Source organism: Diuraphis noxia, unplaced genomic scaffold, assembly GCF_037042655.1.
Source record: "Diuraphis noxia isolate RWA-SAM2 unplaced genomic scaffold, SU_Dnox_SAM2 contig0004, whole genome shotgun sequence".
In the NCBI taxonomy this organism is placed as follows: Eukaryota; Metazoa; Arthropoda; class Insecta; order Hemiptera; family Aphididae; genus Diuraphis; species Diuraphis noxia.
Genome location: NW_028301714.1, coordinates 55,357,691 through 55,377,934, shown reverse-complemented (window position 1 = coordinate 55,377,934; position 20,244 = coordinate 55,357,691). Strand labels below are relative to the sequence as shown.

Genomic DNA, 20,244 nt, shown 5'->3' with positions numbered 1-20,244 from the left:
AAATGAGGTATTGATATTATTGCGGCACCAGCGTCGGCCGAATCACCAGACGGAAAACACAAAAATAGAAGCCCGACAACGCGCAATATAAGTACAGTGTGTTACTACAGCCCCGTGCGCCGTCGGGTTTTATTTTCGTGAGGCGGAGCGCTCGCGTACGTTTTTATAATAATAATAATATATATATTTTTATACGGGTTTTTTTTCGACGTCACCTCCCCGCACCGGCTGGCCCCTCACGACGACCCCCCCCACCCCCGAGCCGAATTCTCCTTCCACCGTCGCCGCCCGGCGAGCGGAACGCCGAACGACCTCACTCGCAGGCAAACCGACCACCGCCGCCGCAGTCGAGGTCCCCCCCCCCAAGCGCGCGCGCTCTCGCACACGCACACGACCCGTTCGCGGCGCCCGCCACCGATATATCAATTATTGTTATTCTCGGGGAATTTTTTTTTGGGTAGGGGCTTGAGCGTTTCCACTGCCGCCCGCCGACGACGCCGAACCGTTTCGGGTGCCCGCGCCGCGCCGACGAGGCGGTTCGCCCGTTCGCCTCCCCACCAATTTTTAATGCGCCGCGCAGTGTACACGGTCGTCGCCCGCGGGCCGCCGGAGCGCATCATTTTTTTTCTCTTTTCGTACACTCTTTTTCTATACGATTTTTTTTTATCGTAATCCACTCACTCACACACAAACGCGCGCGCACACACACACACAGACACCCGTAGCCTACGTGGCCCGCCGCCGCCGCCGCTGCGCTCGTCCCCGGCCGCGCCGCAGCCCGCAATATTATTCGAGAAACTCTTGTAACTGCCGCCGCAGCATACGGTCGTCCGTTTTTCGCGTACGCCGCCGACGACGTCGTCCGTTGGCGCACAAAATATTATTGCGACACGACAATCGCACGGTGTTTCCGATTTTTGTCGTCATCGAGTTATTTACACATCGTATCAATAATTTCGTTAAACCTTAAAGTGCGGCGTCGAGCATAAGTCTCGAAGTTGACGACGTGTTTCATTTGACGCTTCAATCGGACGACGGGAGCCGCACACCAATGGGGCACGACGAGGAGGACGATACGGCCGCTACCGTGGCCAGCTGCAGGTTGTGCTGCAGGCCTTCGGTGGCCGATGATCAACGACATCCGATCGTCACGGCCGCAAACGCCGAGGACGATTGTAGCGGGACACGCCCCGGCAGTGGCTTGCGTGAAACCATTATCAAGCACCTGCAAATACAGGTGAGCGACCGCATGTATACACTACTTAGTGGCATCGTATCGCAATACCTATTATTATTATTATTATTATTATAAAATATTATATCATCACACGCCAATACTCACCGCCAATTCTGCCGCCCAAGTTTTCTATGCATATTATATGCACTCAATGTACTCGTCTGTTTTTTCTATCGTTTCGTTCGCTCTAAGACGGCACACTCGGCCTTTGCCACACTCAGAAGAACGCGTGAGTGTTATATTAATGATTATAATAATACTCCCCACCCTTCGACGCCGTCGACCTTTTGAAATAACAATATTGCTCCACTATCAATTGTGATTGCGTCACGCCTGATAACGACGACATTTGCGATCGAACAGCTGCACGGCCGACGTGTTGGCGCGTGACCCGGCGGCATTTATCCGATCCGACGTGCTCGGTGGCTTTTTTCAATCGCAGTTCCCTGACGGTCGGTTCGATTTTTCTGTTGACCTTTGATTTGGTAGCTTTCCGTCCGCGTACGTCATGTTACACGAGGCCATAATGGTCATATTATACGATGTCCCTAATACATATTGAAATCGTGACGATTTAAGTTTGAGATTCATGATGAGTAGTTTCACTTGATATAGCTTTTGCTTCATTCAGCTCAATGCTAAAATGTCTGTGAACCGCACTATGTTCCGGGTTAAATATTAACGCTTGTGATGTATATTTAAATTTTGTACTGTATTACCCAACTCATAACATTACATATTCTGATTGAATTGCAAGTTCGTCAGTTAAGTGCAGTTTAGTGTTACAAAACTATAATATGGGACCTGTTATGCAACTTGATTTTTACAGTTCATTCCACTTGCATAATATGGCGTTCCTGGTATTTTTATTCATTTGATTTGGTTGACGTTTACTTAACGCTTGGTACTTACTTACTCTACTGATAAACCAATTTGATTTATTAAAATTAAGTTGGCACACAAAGTTATTTAATGCTTGCCCTTTGGTTCCATAATTAGGGATATCACAGAATAACATGATATAATGGGTAATAATAATGATATATGATTTGAATTGTTCATAATGTGGAATATGTTATTATGTATTTCAAATGATTTAAAATAAATTTTTTGTTGGAATTAAGTAAGTTTACCCTATCTATTATTTTAATTTTTAATTCTGACATCCTCTACAGTAACCTATTACCGATTTTAAATTCCCCAAACAATTTATTCACCTGGGATTCAAGTTATGTAGAAATTAATGGTGTATTAATATGTAAATACCTAATGATAATATAATAAAACCTCCCTAAAATGGAATCTCTTGGGACTGTCCAATTTTTCATCTTAATGGAGTTGAAACTTGACAGTGTTCACAATCTTCACTTTCATTACCTTAGTATTTGAATCAGGATCAATGATCGAGATTTTGATCTTATCTCGGGTCTTATGGAAGCTCTATCATCAAAATTTTACTACCTATAATAATTTTAGCATTTGAAAGTTTGATTTTCATGTATTATACCTTGTTGAATCTCATTAATAGTTATCCAATAATCCGACTAATTTTTAATTATTGTCTTATTCGCTGAAATAAGTAATATGATGTATATTCTGTTTTAGATAGGTAATTAAATATTTTAAATATATTTTGTCCTGCATTAAAAAAAAAAAAAAATGTATACACTATTTGCTGAATTAATTGAAAATATTTTTTGATCTAGGTTTCAGAAGATGATGGCTTGTCCAAAATAGTATGCTCCGAGTGCTTGGCTTTGTTAAATGAGTGGGAACAATTTTATGAGATGTGCTCAAAAAATAACAAAATGCACCTGAAACAACTGTCTGATGGAGATGATAAAGTATATTAAATTCATATCATACATTTATTGCTACTTAATAGAATATAATGTTCATGTTTCCCTAAGTATTAGGTGGAATATTGGGTATTATTATGTATCTACAATAATAATATAGTATACCATTATTATTATTATTATTATTATAAGCTTAACTAATTATATGATGATTAATTAATACAGCGACATTTGACCAAATTATGTAGTGTTATTATATACCTATTATAAATTTATCAAACAACAAGTTATTGTATTGTTATTAGGTAGGTATAGTTTTAGTTTGCTATTATAATATTAATAGATAGTGCATTACAGGATCATACCTGCCTACTTAAATATTTTTATTTATCTTCAAAATCAATATTTTTCTACAGAATATAAGTACTAGCTTAAACAAGTCAAACATAGTTTTTCTTACAAAAATTATATTGTTTATCATACATAATACTAACCTAAATCAAATTGATCAAATTGGTATTTTTCTTGATAGTATCCACGTATTCCTAGAAACATGATAATTGTTATTACTGTTGCCTGTTGGGCTATGCATTGGGATAAACATTTTTGAAATTAAACTAATTTAAGTGTTTTATATGAGATTCCTGCGCTTATATAACCATTCTTTTGCAACTTTGACCACTATCATATTATTTGTTTCTCCTAAAAACTTGAAGGAAAGGAAATGGAAAAAAATTCACATACTAAAACTATTAATGTCAATTTGAAAAAAGACTAGATATTTGACCTATATATATATATATGTATATATATATTATGCTTGCATTTCTAGATGCTGATTATCACCACATGGCCTCATGACATATATATTATTGTTACTCCTGTTGTTACATAACCATACTACATGAATGTATTACAGTTTTAGTTATTATGTTAATTTATTGTATTATTATTAACTCGTAATAAACCATATTTTATGATAAACTTGAAATGAGTTTAATAACCATTACTATGTTATGTTGTTTAATTACCGCTATCATTAGTCAATACATGGAAATTAGAATTTAGTGAATACTGATGTACCATCATGTCATATTATGAGTCATTAATTTTCATTTGGTTATCTTAAACTAATACCTATATAATATTATAATATGTAAATATAAGATATGTATATTAATTATAAATTTGGATTTGATGGTCCTGTATTTAGTATCTGACCAGATGATTGAAATAGTAAATAAATGTGTGATAACCTTGTGTATATACATTATACATACATACACACACTACATACTCAAAATAATATAATAAACATATTTGTAGATTATCTTTGTGTTACAAAATAATTTATCACTGTTTGATATCATTATTTTTATAATTATATTGACATAATGTAACGATATAAGGTCTAGGCAAAAGTGATTTTGTGTTCATATTATGTACATCAATTACATTTAGCATACTTCTTGATTTGGATAAATAACTATTTATTTAGTTAAAAACTATATATTCTATTAGGAATTACCAGAGGAATTACTAATTATTATTTAGCTAATCTCCAGGCGATGGTTAAATTTGGCTTATAAGTTACTACAAATTATAATATTATTTAATATTAAAAATAAATATTTTTCTGTTTTATATAGATTTAACTAGGATGAATTTATTATAATCTACACCTGCATTTTTTTTTTAGAAAAGTTTTTGAATCATCTTGAAATTGTAACAAATACTTGATGGTGACCTCTTTAAAAAAAAATTATTCCTAAGTAGACATGATCATATTTTTCTTATTTATTAATGAGTATGTGTTTGTTTTCTCTCTCTTTGTCACACAAAATATGAACAAGAACGGATTTAGGTATATAATATTATTTTAATTTTTTTGAGTAACTTAAAAGTTAAAACTAAAATCACTCTAAAAATCATTCATTGCACTAATTATAGAAAATAATATTTTTGAGGTTATGACATTGATTTGTTTAAAAATTGTTTCAAAATAATTTGATATAGGTACATTTTAACTTACAAAAAAATTTGCATCTTTATTGTCGAATATTATATAGTCAAATACTAAAATATAAAACTGATACTTTTTTTTCTACAAATTCAAACCCTCAAAAATTATATACTTAATAATTTGTGTTGTAGGCGTTAAAGTTTACTCAAAAATCTTAAAATATAATTTTACATGATACATTAATGTGTTTTATCTAAGTTGTGCTTGGGTCTGAGAAAGAAAACTTACTTCCTGGAAAATAGCCAACTTGATACCTATTTTAATATTTATTAAAATACTACAATTTAAATATTGAAGAGTTTGATAAATCAGATTTAATGATTTAATTCTTATCATTCTTATCCATGGAATTTAGAAACTTGAATGTACAACTTTTTAAGTTTAAGTTAAGTTAGGTACCCATAAAATATATATAATATATATATATATTTATTTTTTTTAATATAATATTTATATTAATTTTTAATAATAACTTTTATAGAATGATGATGGTGATGAGTTGGCGAACAATTTAGTAATTGACATAACTGATGAAGATGATGGACAAAGTTATACAAGTATGTATACAAATGTACACGTTCAAATAATTTTATAGGTAGTAAGAGTACTGATACTAGGATCTAAATTTTTATGTAAAAAAGCTCAAAATATGATCCTTATAATATACTGTAATAAAAACTGAAATTACCTATACTCTGTTTAGCAAGAAAACACACAAATTTTGTGGATCCCCTCATATATCAACCTGCTCCCAAAATAAGTTTCTCGATGGTGGACTGTTGGGTGGGAAAGCATAGAAGAGATGATTTTAGTTGAGCCATTTTGTGTTTTCTCGCTAAACAAAATATAGTATACAATTTTAAATATACTCTTAAAATTAAAAAAAATAATACAATTTTTAAGCGCATAAAATGAATTAACATCAATATATGCTTAAATATTTAAGTTGTTTTAAAAACACTTCTAATTAAAAGATGCAATGTATAACATTACAAATTATCATGATGAAAAACTGATTGTGATATTTTAAAAATAATACACAAATTGATTGCAGTTTAAAAGAAAAAATGATAAGTTTGATAGAGCCAGGGATTAATTCTACTACACTGTGTGTTTTAGTAAAATAAAGTGATTATAGCCTTGAACACGTTTAAATTAGCTGTTATGAAATAATTACTACACCTACCTAATAAAAAATAACAAAGTAATATCCACAAATTTTTATTATTTCAAAACTTATAATCTATCTATACACAACATAATTTTCTTAGTTTTGTAGTTCCATACTTCATATTATAGGTACATGGTCATAAACTTTTGAAAGCTTATTATTATTATAATATGTATTTGTGTACTTTTTTTGCATTAAAAAATACATATTGTGTTTTTTTTTTAAAACACCTTAAAAGCTTCTCATTAAAATATTGTTCAGAACTATTAGCTTATGATTATTATGTTATAATTTAAACTATGACAATGTAATAGGCAAAGATAAAAGCAAGTCAGGAGCACCTAAAAGATCATTCCTTGGGGAACCATCACCTGAAGATTATGTACTGATGAAAGAAGAGACTTTTAATTTAGAACCAGTGTGAGTATTTTTATAATTAAATTAAAATAATTAATTTTATCTGTTATATATTTTTATTAATATTATTGTATGCAATTTCAGTAAGAATGGACCAACTGGTGTTTTGGGTGACTATTTAATAGAATACAACAATTCCAAAAAGTTACCAACAGAGTCAAGTAATGCTGATAAAGACATAGTTGACAATTTACGTATCCGAAGAGAAGTTTTACCATCCATGTGGGATGTATTTGAAAAGACAATCGAAAAGCTAAAATCTGGTAAAATAAAATTATAAATTATTTAAAATTATTGAGTACTTATTGTTCACTTAGCTGTTTTAAAATATTTTTGTAATTCAAACTTTACCAAATATAATATATCTATATAGACCAGTGTTTCCTAAAAGGTGTGCCGTGAAATTTAAAAGGTGTGGCACAACAACTTGAACTTTTTTATAAAAAAACATGAAATAATTTTTTTCAAATTATTAAAATATATAATGCAAATATTATGCAAATATTAATTATAATTGTTTGTAAAATATTTTTATTTTGTGTTAATTTAAGGAGAATCATGTACAACACTAGTAACTCATAGGCGTTATATTATCAACAAAGGCGCATTTCCTTGTTCGTTGTGTGGCGAATGTTATGAGTTTGATCAGGGTGTTTGTCGTGATGAAGAAGAACCTCAGCCACCAGTTGAAGTTGACATCCAACAACGCTTATTTATTTGTCCTACCTGTGGAAAATCTTTCCCTCGTCGTAGCTCATGGAAACGTCATCAAATGACTCATGAAGATGTGAAGCCATATGTATGTCGAATTTGCACAAGTGGCTTCAATCGAAAAGAACATTTGATGCGCCATATGTTGTCACATAGCACTATAAGACCATTTCCTTGCGAACGGTGTGGCAAACGTTTTATACGCAAAGAGCATTTAGCCAGGCATCTTTTGTGTATACCTAGTTGTTCCAATTCATCTGACATGCCGAGACCTTTCTGTTGTGATATTTGCAAACAGAGATTTGTGCGTAAGGAACATCTGTTCAGACATAGAAAACGTGCCCATGAACATGCGTTAATTTTGGATAATCAATTAGAAGAAAAACCATTTGTGTGTTGGCAGTGTGGAAAATGTTTCACCCGCTATGAACATCTACGCAAACATCTGGATATCCACAACGGTATTATTCCTTCATCTTCAACAGAATTACTTCCTGAAGTGACTCTTTCAGAAATTAAGCCAGAAGATACCTCAGTTAGTATCAAAACAGAAAATTTATCTGATTCTGAAGGTGAACCTGAAGTGCTCCCTCCAGTGAGCGTGCTAGAGCTCAACGAACAACAACCTGAACAAACTAGACCAAAACCCAGTACACTTTGTACTATTTGCAAAAAGACCTTCTCTCGTCGTAGTCATTTGTTACGCCATCTGAAGCGTATACACAAAGTAGAACCAGTGTTGACCAGAAGACGAGTACACAAATCTGGTGATGAAAATGGAAATTCTATAGACGATACAAAATGGGAATGTCATACATGTGGAAAAACATTTTCCAGACAAGCTCATCTTGAGAGGCACGAAAAAAACTTGCACAGTGAAGAGCGTATGGTGCCTGCCCCATATGAATGTGTGTCTTGCGGACAAGCCTTTTTTGATAGTAATTTACTCAATCAGCATATGGCAACACATGGGAATACTGTGACTGATAATTTTGTTTGGATGTAATTCATATCATAATAATTCTGGGTTTTCTATCTTTTGATTTTGGTTGTGTAAACAACTTATTTAAATGTCAACTATTAGCTTGGAAGCATTACCAATTATGTTACATCGTAACATAAAACTAACAGATCAATGCTGTTTGGCAATTAATTGACGTACCACCAAATAAAAATTAATAATAATAAAATAATCTGTTTAACTACTGATATTGTTCCCTTATAATTTTCAAATGATGGCCGTGTTATATTGCATTTAGTTTTATTCTATTAATTGGCTGTCTTGACTTGCTAATATTTCTATTATTATTACAAATATATGTATACAGGGTGGTCTACCATGATTTCCTGTTTTCCTATGTTAGTTAAATGAAAGTTTAGGTAACACAGTGGGCCACTGTACATATTATAATAAATAAGTTTGACACATTTTTGTTTATTTTGTTTTATACAGTGTAGCTTTTTTGGACCAAAAGTCAAACAAAGGCTGTAAAATAATAAATTAAGTAAAAATAAAAATGTATTAAAGACAGTTATTGTGTGTTAACAATCATTGACGTTATTTACCAAATTGAGTAATTTTTTGTTTACCAATTCAAAAAGCTTTTTCCAAAAATAATAATAAATACTTCATTGATTTATCTTAATGTTGTTATATAATATCATACAGGGTGGATTTTTAGTTTAAAAAAATACTTGATATTTTATTATATTTGTCTTAAACTTGTTTAATTTTTAAATTCTACAATATTGTTCAAATTTTAAAGTTTTATTTAATTAATAATAATTAATTTGTTTATTACTTTAGACTTGTTTATTGATTTTGTTATTATAAAAAATTGTATATAGAAAAAAATGAAATGGACGGGGTACTAATAATTTTGATTTTGACATGTTTTATTTAATCATCAATAACAATATTTTAACCTTGAAAAAAACGTGATATCTAGCTTCTTATTATTTCAATCTTCAAATGCAGTTAATGAAATAACACTTTTAACAATATTTAAGTAGGATCAATTATCCATTATGATATCTTTAATATATTATTATGCTGTAATCATTATTTACCTTGATTATTGTAACATAGTTATGTTTTGTTTTTTTTTTTCAATATTTTTATTATTACTTACCAAGGTGGTTTTATTTATCATATTTTATATAAATATATTTAATTTTAATTAAGTATGGCTAATAAAAATAGTTGTCATATCATTGTATATGTGGGTACCTTATTAAAATCTCTGTAAATTTAAAATATTTATAATTATGAAGTTTGTTTGGTATCAAAATACATTAATCTTCATTTATGTGGCAAATTAAATTTATATTTAAAACTGTTTTGATCATTGTTTTTTTTTTTATAGTCTAGTTTAATTTTTTTAATGGGTAAATCTATAATTTATCTTGGTTATGACAACTATTTTGACGGACATTTGTGTACTACTATATTATTATAATTTATCATCATATTCTATATATATTTATATTAGATATTTAAGGCAAAACATTTTCTGGAGATGGTGGGTTTTGGGTTCGTTTTTGTTTTTTATTTACACGTTTGCTCAATTTCCATTTTACACCAATGACATACGTACACACATGTTATTTGAATAATTTTTATTTTTTATTTTTATTTTTTGATTGTATCAAAACAATTTAAATGCAATACTTATACTATTAATATTTATTATTATTATTTTATATATATATATTTTTTTTTTATTTGATAGTTATACAATTAATGTTAATATTTATTAAAGCACTTTTTATAAATATTTATTAAGTGGCTTTCAAAAATAAGTGCCCCTCCCACCACACTCCAATGTTTTTTTCACTTCTCATTTGTTTGTTTGTTAAATTAATTTTTATTATTATTATGTTTTTCTACTAACTTAATTGCATCAGATACTCTTACATTTTTATAAACTACTGAGACTTATGACACATTTGGTTGATAATTTTTTAACCGTTTTACTATTTTATAAAAGATACATAAAATAGTATTTCAGTTTATTTATTAAATGATTGGAAAAAAATTTTGGTTATTTTAAAATCAACTATTATTAATTTACAAAAATTTTAAACAAACACCCATGCAACTCTACATTTAATATTATTGTATACATCTGTATAATATATATTAATAATCGGTTATTGATCATTTCTATAATTTAATTAGATGTTCTTTGTTGTTTTTATTATTTTTATTTTTGTTATTATTTTATTTTCAATAGTTCATAAAATCTTCGGAATAATATTATGATTTAATTGTTTTAACAGTGTTGTTAAGCCTGACATATATCTTTAGACCGCAAAGTGATATTAAACGAATAAATTCATTTTTTATAAACTGGTTTCAATTCTTTTGTATTGTTGATTTGTATTTTTTATTATGTTACCAGCTCAATAATTACTTGTCTCCACCCTTGACAAAACTGATTGCTGTGGTTTGTTAAAAAAAATCATAGACTCAATGTGCTTTATGTAGCATATATATAAGTAACCACCAAGGCCCTTTTCTTTTTTCAGTTTTTAAGCATGGCTCTCACGACGCAGTGTCAAATTTAATCAAAAAAAGTCACATACACTATTCCTACCTGCAATTAATCGTACGATTATTACGGTCTAATACGATTTTTCAAACATTTATCTAACGTATATACGTATCGATATCTGTACAACGTATAGTTATATAGACTAAAATAGATTTAGAATAGAATCTATTCTATCAATGATGCTGTCAATTTCTACTCTGTTAACAGCAGTGAGTAGATACGTAGAATAAGTGTAAAACGCGATCAAGTTTGAGCGTGCATAAAACTTTAATTAATTATCCATCGCACAACAGGGTTTGCCATAATCCATAGGTTTCCTCCGCCCACTGGGTCTTCATATTTCAAAAACTACCTAATTAAATTTTTTGAACAAAATACTAATCACCGATTTATTTACACTGTGATTTATTTTCATTATAATTATATTTTAGAAAATATAATTTTGTTATTTTTATTGAATTTTATTTCGTAGTAGGTATTAAATTACATTAAGATCAAATATTCCAATCCATAACTCTTCGCACGATTTAATGATTACAAACCTCCTATTCTATGTTTCAGATTATATTCATTATACTGACTTAACGACTAAGAATTAACACAGTAGGTAGTCAAAACTGCAAAAATACTATACAAATTTTTTCACTCACTACTATAACTACAACCCATATCCCCTTATGTCTGTACTCAACTCTGATGCTGTTCCTGGTAAACACCCTCACAGGCTTAAAAGAAAATGGTGTGATCTAAACCACAATTAAAAATTCTAAAAATTTAGGAATAAATATAGGTACATAAATAAAAAATGTATGTAGGTATTATCAATAATTTCGCTGTTGGGTGGCTTCTTTTTTCAAGCGCGTCGTGTTAAAAAAATAAATATAAACCACTTATGAAAACTTCATTAAATTGCAAATTGTTTATTTTAAAATAAAGCTAAAAAAAGTGGATGTCGCTCTGCTGTACAGTAGGTTACAAGTGGGTTACTGTAATAGTGTAATGGATGGAATTAAATTTGAATCCAATGATATTATATCATTGTATACGAAAAACGATTCTGAACGAAGATCTGTCTAGGATATATTATAGATTATTAAAAATTTTCAAATATTAGATATAAAAAGAAAATTTTTTACGAATTTCAGTGATTTTTACGTATTTCGTCAAAATTCAAACTTTGAATATTTATAAAAAATTGTGACTATATGAATTTCTTTTATTTTTCAGCTGCTAACTATTGTAACAATATGTTAAGAGCCTTGTATAAAATTCTCAAGCTTTTCTACCAAACAAAAACATTTTTATCGATATTAATTTAAAAAAAAACTAATAATGATCGAAAATTGCATATATCTATGAATACTATGATTTATGAAAATTTTTGAAAATTGCGTGGTGGATAGAATATACTTATATAAACATTCGGTGAAAACTTCGTGTTTCCCTGGGCATTCGTTTTAAAGTTCCATCAAAAATCAAAATCGATTTTGTCGATAACTGATTGAGCGTAAAATTTCCCGTTTTCCCCTTAATTTTTAGTTTGTTTATCCCGATCATTTAGAAAAATATAATGATTTTTTTACTTTTGACCCCCCTGATCTAACAAAGTACTGAAGTCGAAAATTGAAGCATTTTTAATGTCCCAAAACTTCAAAACGCGACGACAGACACAAAAAAATAAAAAGAATAAAAACACACATCATGGTAAAATCCATGACAAAATATAGAGGTATGTCAGCAACAATATGTGTTTGAATCTTGCGTGAGCATTCTCACTTTTTCCTATGTGTTAGGTTCTTCGATTTTCATGCTTTGGTATAATTATATGCGACTAATGAGAGGCGGAGAACGTAACACACAGTAAAAAGTGGAAAATATGCGCATGAGAATGTTGCTGACATACCTATATTTACTTTGTCATGGTGAAATCAATACATTCATCGCTCCGCTCAGAATCTAAAATTAATAAAAATGTAAACATTTTATTAGAACTTGACTACAAAAATGTTAATTGCCGCTCTAGGCGTGGGCCTATCGCCTATGCCGCCTACCCCTTGAGCCGGGCCTGGTTGTGACAATCTGGCGCCACACGCGTGATCTATTTCGTGTGCCGCCACAGACAAGGGATGGTCCAATGAGGCCATGAGGGTCTCTGTCGCCAAGGATAACACTAAGTCTTTGGAAACACAAAATTCTGTGCCGGGCCCGCCTTGATCACGTATTGCACCTATCCTTTCACCAGTGCATGAGCACCAGCCTAATCAACCACATCAGATTCTGCTAGCGACAACTGGCCTTTTCCTATTTAACGAAAATATATCAGTGTTGTATTTATTTAGATTCGAGTGTTTAAAACCTTTTAACTTTATTAAATATTAAGTCATCTGCATAAAAAATACATCACAGCTGCAAATAAGGACATAAGGTAAGGTGCACGAGCATATTATACCTATTATATGTTAATTCTTTTATGATTTATTCATTTATCAATATTCTATAACCACGTTGTTCCTTATCATATTATCGAATCACGTCCTCGAGAGCCCTCCGACGATCAGGATAAAATCAATTTTAATATTTACACCTTTTATCATTCTCCTGCATTTATTAGTGTAGGGAACGATACAGATCTTTTAGATTAATTTCCGATTTTAATTTGTAATATCAAATATATTGGCATAGACGCCTTATTCATATTCATATTTATAATTATTTATAGTTATGTTAATTTATTTATAAAACGCTGGGAAAAACCGAAAAACAAAATTAAGGAAAGGCGGGCATATTTACGCCATATATACGATTTTGGTACAATTCTAAAACAAATTCGGTATCGTAGATAGGTAGGTACATGACATTTTCACTAAATCTTTATACCTATATTAGCATTTGCTGAAATTATAGGTACCATAAAATGTTCGACACTCTACTTATGGATTGTGATCGGTATGAACAGGAGCGAATGTGCGAATGGAACTTACTGTCATAACTTAACAGAATCTATCGATGCTACCTTTGGTCCTTGACATAATATTATAATCATTGCAGGGTTGTAAAAGGAACATTGACGACAACGACGAAAAGAAAAACACTTGCTCGCCTTTGGCGGCGTTTTGGTTCGCTTCACTTTATTTATTGAGCTCAGTGAGATTTAGTAGACTATAATTTATCGTACACTGCAGATATACATATTATTATATGTAATTATATAGTACTTAAACGTATATATTATATTATTATACATTTATATTTTATATTATGTATAACTTAAAATAATATTACCGACACGTAAACAATATAAACAAATAATAATAATATACATAATATAATACCTACTATATACGTGTACACATAAAAACACATGCATACCATATGCGTTCAATAAATATGTGTCGGCGTATGAGTACATGTATGTAGTTTTACATAATATTTTATATATTATATATATTATGTTTGCAGTTTGCTAACACAAAGAACGGAAGCACCCAAATAGATAATAATAATAATAATAATAATAATAATAATTAGTACCTTATACTTTTTTTGTTTCTCATCGACACAATTTTTTTTCACGATAATTAAACGTAATATTATATTTATTATAATATATTACGTTTTGTCTAACAGCGAATACAAACAGGTGGTAAACAAGTGAATACAAGGTAATAATAAATATAAATTATAATAATATAATATAATAAACAGTAATAATTTTAATCGGAATGAAACAAAAACATCTCGTGACAATAAACTACATATACAAACTTAAAATTATAACAATTTGTTTCTTATAGATTCATATTAACCTAATACAAGATTTAGAATATCCGATGGTAGTTATTTGTACATTTTAAAACAACTACCGTTTATCGTTTAATTAATTTGTATTATAATATATTATTATTGTTATTTTCATACGTTATTAATTCTAAGGAAGTCAAATTTTTTTTTACATCAAGACGCAAATATATAACATATACAATGCACGTACAAATGTATAAATTATGTTTATTATACATTCTAACATGCGGAATTAATTTGATATTTTATTTATTTTTAATTTTTAATATCCTTAAAATGTGCGAATCACAATTAGTTGAAAGTGCTTTTAAAAAGTGTACGTAAAATAAATTAAATCACGTAAACGCCTATAACGGTTATAATAATAATAATAATAATAATAATAATTTTACAGTGATGTCGTCTACGGAGTTTGAGTATTATACTCATTTATATTACCTATAGCGTGTACAAATAATCATAATATTATAATATAGGTACTAGCTGATTCGCCACTGTTATGTCCTTTACGATTATCAATATTTACTTTAATCGTTTTTATGTTTTTCCCGTTATTGTTTAATTGGTTTTGTTTTTAAAATGTTTTTCAATAGACTAACTTTTAAGGAAACGGACGTGCAGTTGCAGATGCGATTAATCATCGTGATGACGACAGAAATCGAAATTTCAATGACGGTATCGCAAAAACTCGTACCATAGGTACACATAATATAATAATATAATATGTATCGCACGGCATGGAGTCGCAATCATAGACGCAACTAGAGGGTTGGTCGCGTGTCTTTAGCATCTCCAGACTCAAAATTAACATCACCAATAATCCATGTGGTAGTTCTTAATTTTTACATAGGTATATATTAAACATAAATAAGAATTGTGTTTACTGATTGTTTAAATTCATTATGGTATGTTTTGAAATATTTTATTTTAGATTCATTGTATAGAATGGCTTGATAGAAATAATAATTACCAAACTTTATATTTTCAACGATATTATGCTTGTGGAATATCATTCAAAAATATGCAAGCTATAGATTTCTCATTTAATTTAATGGAATTTTAGAAAGCATGATGCGGTATGATAATCAATTGATTGAATGGATATAAGTCGGCTGTCGACAATTATAAGACACCTGAAATTTAGGTCTAGTTGTGCTTATGGAGTCAATATTACATAACTTATGACGTAACCGTGCAAATGAGGAAGTAGGCTGATGTAACTGACCAGAAAATTTCAGAAACATTTTGAAATGGTCTACGTTATGTGCACATGAAATGTAAGACGTGCCTACATAATATTAACTATGGGGGTTGCTGCAAAATGTTGTATACCCGTGGAATAAGCTTACCCAAACGTCGCATCATATGTGATCCTATGAGCCACCCTCCTCCCCTATTTTGCTAAAAAATAAAAACCATAGTTACGCCATTGCATACATTGATTTTATGCAATACACTCGTGGATATTACCTGCTGTAATTCTGGACTAGGTCTCGTGACAAGTTTGACACGCGACGATATCACTGAAAAGTTGTACAATAAAAAATTATTCCGTCCTGATAGTATACGCCATATTGATTACGTAAAACATATGTCGATTGGTATTCGTATTAGAATATATTATTGATCAATTGAATAACAATATTTATCATTAATATCGTTATTATATACTGTAATATTATACTTATATAATATTTATTTATTTTTGTACACACATACTAATCGATTTATATAATAATAATATTTTATATAGTTTCGTCGTTTATAAAAATAATTTCAAGAAATCAAAACTGAGTTCATTTTAACAGGCGGAAAGGAAAATCACAATAACACAAAACGATAATAATAATAATATATTAATAATAATAATTGAATTTGATTTACTGTCAAAAGTTTGTTTAAATTTTAACTCAATAATATTATAATCTACTATATACATACATATATTGTATTATTGTATAGTATTATAATATTATTATTTATTATAATCGATGCGACGCGTGCCATTAAATCGAATGAGCTAGATTATAATTCGTCGACGATACAATCGACTTCGAAACACGTAGACTATATCATTTTATATAATTTATGTAAAATATCATCATGTTTATACTTTATATTATAATACATTTTAAATATGTAATTTTATATTTACATGTTATATTGTGAAAGTGGCGTTAAATTAGTTTTGTTATATAATAAATTTTACAAGTTTTTTTCGATTTCTATATTTTCTGTTTCTAGTATATAAAACACTATAACTAATTAACTTAATAATTTTTTTCATTTCCATCGTATTCAAAATAAAATTATTATAATCCTCGACGTTTTCGTTTTAATGTTTTACAATTTACTATAACAATAATAATAATAATAAGAGACCGAAATAAAATTTTTTTTCTGTAACAAAACGGGGTGCGTGTTTCGTGTAAATCCGCCGACTTTTATTCATTTCCGTATTGATAATATGTATATGTCATAATAATGTTACCTGCATAATGGACCTACATATACGGTTATAGTTGCACGGATTTAGAATCTTTTCAAATCGGTCGGTGAAGGGTAAAACAATTACTTTTTTTCAAGATCTAATCGAAATTTAGATTATTTATAATAATATAATTATACTTTGAATCCGTACAAACTATACATTTTCAAATAAATATACAAGAATTTATATAGTACCTAACATACAATTCTTATTTTAATAAATAAAAATTTTAGGCATGTAGTGTTTATGTTTTTAAAATTTACACCAAGCAATAGAAGCATATTATCATTTATAGGACTTATAAATGTAAAATAAACAGGGTAAAAACTCAGCTGGAGTAGAAAATAAATTGAATGGTTATAATTGGGGGGGGGGGGGACATTTCTTTCTCATATAATACAAGACATATTGTAAATAGGCAACCGAAAAAACGCGCAGGTAAACATAATATTATAAACTAGTTATTACTGTTTTCAAAAATGCAATAGAAATATTAACAGCTATAATATTATGAGAAGAATTAATAATTATTGTAATCGTAAGTAGACGTGAATGTCTTAAATTGAAATCAGAAATAAATATGACGATTGAGCACTGCAGTGTATAATAATATATAATATATATATTTATATATTAAATTACGTCACTACGAAAATATAATATTAATATAATAATATAACGTCAATAAATGTATTGACATGCGCAAAACGAACGGAAAACTTGACGTGACAACTGTTATTACCGTCGTAGTCGTAATAATAATGATGATACTAATTAACTATTTTAAATTTTAATCAAAAACATTTTAATTCGAGAAACTTTTTGTATCCAAGACTCCTCGCCTGAATCACGCGATAAATGCCTCTTAAAAACGAAATGTCGGTTGGTCGTCATAAAATATTCTAATATAATTATAACCATTATTATCATCACGAAAATCATGGTGGAATGGTTAGATTAGAATGGAACGGATTGAAATCAATTTTAATGACAATAATAATGATGATACATGTAGTCGATTTACTGTAACTTTATACTGCAATAAATGTTTTTATTTCAAAGACGAAACGCATTCGGATAATGGATAAAAGTATCTTTTGAGACGGTATTTTTGTTTTTAGATATTTATTTCGTTTATAAAATATAACGGAGTGGATTTTATTGGATTGGATTGAATTTATGCGTTTTAGTCTGATCGACATAGAGAGCTGATCAGGTGAAAGACCCTGCAGATATAATAAATAAGTAAATTCTGTCTAGACCTATGGTTGATGTTATAATAACTAGCCACTAGGGAACATAAAATTTGCATGAATTTATGAGTTGGTAAAAAAAAAAATAGCTGGGTTATAGTTTTATACCAAAATGTATTTCCGGATGAATGATATTCTAGGTACCTACGTATCATGGAAAATTATATAGGGCGCCTTTGGGGATTTCATCTACTTTTAAGTTTTTATGCGATGTATAATTTAGATTTTCCTGAAATAAAATACCTACTAAATTTTCAATGTTACAATATTTTTACATATTTTAAGAAAATAACAAACACGCAATGTTTGATTTTCAGATTCAACAAAAGTTAAAGTTAAAGCTGCTTTCCAAAGAAATATTAATAATTAGTGAATTTTTTTCAATATTAGACATAAGAAATTTATAACATTTATTTTTATTTTAAAGATCACATTTGTATTAGTAGATATTTTAGGTAAAAACCTAGGTATTTAAAAAGTATAATTTAATATTAAACTTTGGTATTAAAATATTATATTACTACATTAGAATTTACTTTTTTCTTAGAGCATATTTTTTGGGCATAATTTGTTAATTTTTAGGGCATACCATCATAAATATTATTTAATTGGTTTTAAGATCATATAATTCTTTGCCCTAATAATCCCTTAATAATATATTATAATCGTAAAATTACTATAATAATAATAATTAAATATACTCGCGATGCGGTATTTTTTTCGTAGTTGAGCTCTTACACTAAATCTAGATAAAAATATTATATTTTACTGTAATATATCATAATACAATATAATATTATCGGATCATCGTTGTCGTTGTCATCATAGAGTTGCGGCGCAAAATCTGTAAAGAAGTCTACTTGTCTGCCTGGAGCAGCACCAAGTCATCGGCCACCACGTCACTGATGTGCAGGTAAATGATCCAGTACATGAGGTTGAAGCAAACGAAGCACACCGGAAACACGATTCTTGAGTACTTGTCGATGTCGCTGGGCGTGACGCCGTACAGTTTGTTGATGTCCTTGCTCGGGTGCATGACGTGCTGCGGAGGTAACGGGGTGATGTTGCAGTCGTCGTCTCCGCGGCCATTGATGGTGTTCTCCAGTGATCCACCCTTGAGGTAGTTCTTTGAATCGTAAGCCTTGAACCGCACCTCCTGGAACAAACGGGAATCACTTACAAGGGGCACCGCGATTTATATGTATTAATTGGCTATCCAATAAGTATAATATTTCAAAACATAACTGAGTTCAATTAACAGTGGTTTTTTGATAATATTTTCATAAGTCCCAATAAAAAAAAAATTACTATAATATGTTCACTCATAAGTCATTGAAAAATTAAATTTTTAAAACAAATTTTTACGGTAGCTCTAATTACCATGTGTTTCCTCTAACTGTATATTATATAAGTACACAAGGAGTTCATATATTTTAGCGAACTTACCCTGCACAGGATATACAACCTATTGACAATTATAATATTAAGTGTACGATTGTTGATCTAAAATTCATATTATTATATTCAGGAGATTTTGATGAAACTATCATTGTAAATGTCGTACTCATAATGAATTATTCACTGTATGTTTTTGGGGAATTTTTCGCAAAAATGTAAGTAAATACCAAGGGCAACACTTGCATAAAATGTAAATTTAAAATATATGGAATAGATGCAAAAAATATAGTAGATGCATCATTAATTGTTTATAATATAAATAACCTTATTAGAAGAAATAAATATATGATAACTGAAATAATAGTACTATAGGTAGTATAATATAG

The 20,244-nt window shown here is 29.7% G+C and overlaps 2 protein-coding genes across 7 annotated transcripts in view; one reads left to right on the top strand and one right to left on the bottom strand.

Annotated features, from left to right (window-relative positions):
* Positions 1 to 422: 422 nt before the first annotated feature.
* LOC107165251 (uncharacterized) lies at positions 423 to 10,710 on the top strand. Of its 3 annotated transcripts, none has more exons than XM_015513405.2 (6): positions 423 to 1,237; positions 2,944 to 3,081; positions 5,541 to 5,616; positions 6,545 to 6,650; positions 6,732 to 6,910; positions 7,199 to 10,710. In XM_015513405.2, the coding sequence occupies exons 1-6, from the start codon at positions 1,052 to 1,054 to the stop codon at positions 8,362 to 8,364; spliced, it is 1,851 nt and encodes a 616-aa protein (XP_015368891.1). In that variant the 5' UTR covers positions 423 to 1,051; the 3' UTR covers positions 8,365 to 10,710. The 3 variants fall into 3 exon arrangements, with proteins under 3 accessions (XP_015368891.1, XP_089081836.1, XP_089081837.1); XM_089225710.1 differs by lacking the exon at positions 423 to 1,237 and adding an exon at positions 1,374 to 1,466; XM_089225711.1 differs by lacking the exon at positions 423 to 1,237 and adding an exon at positions 2,220 to 2,846.
* A 3,316-nt stretch (positions 10,711 to 14,026) lies between these two features.
* The window catches only part of LOC107165247 (gamma-aminobutyric acid receptor subunit beta-like), a 72,723-nt gene continuing 66,505 nt past the window's right edge, over positions 14,027 to 20,244 (bottom strand). For 2 of the 4 annotated variants that reach the window (XM_089226667.1, XM_089226668.1), the window contains one exon: positions 14,027 to 19,616. In XM_089226667.1, coding sequence (XP_089082793.1) covers positions 19,317 to 19,616 — 300 coding nt within the window. In that variant the 3' untranslated portion in view covers positions 14,027 to 19,316. The remainder of the gene's footprint in view (positions 19,617 to 20,244) is intronic. The other 2 variants (XM_089226669.1, XM_089226670.1) reach the window with 1 other exon arrangement.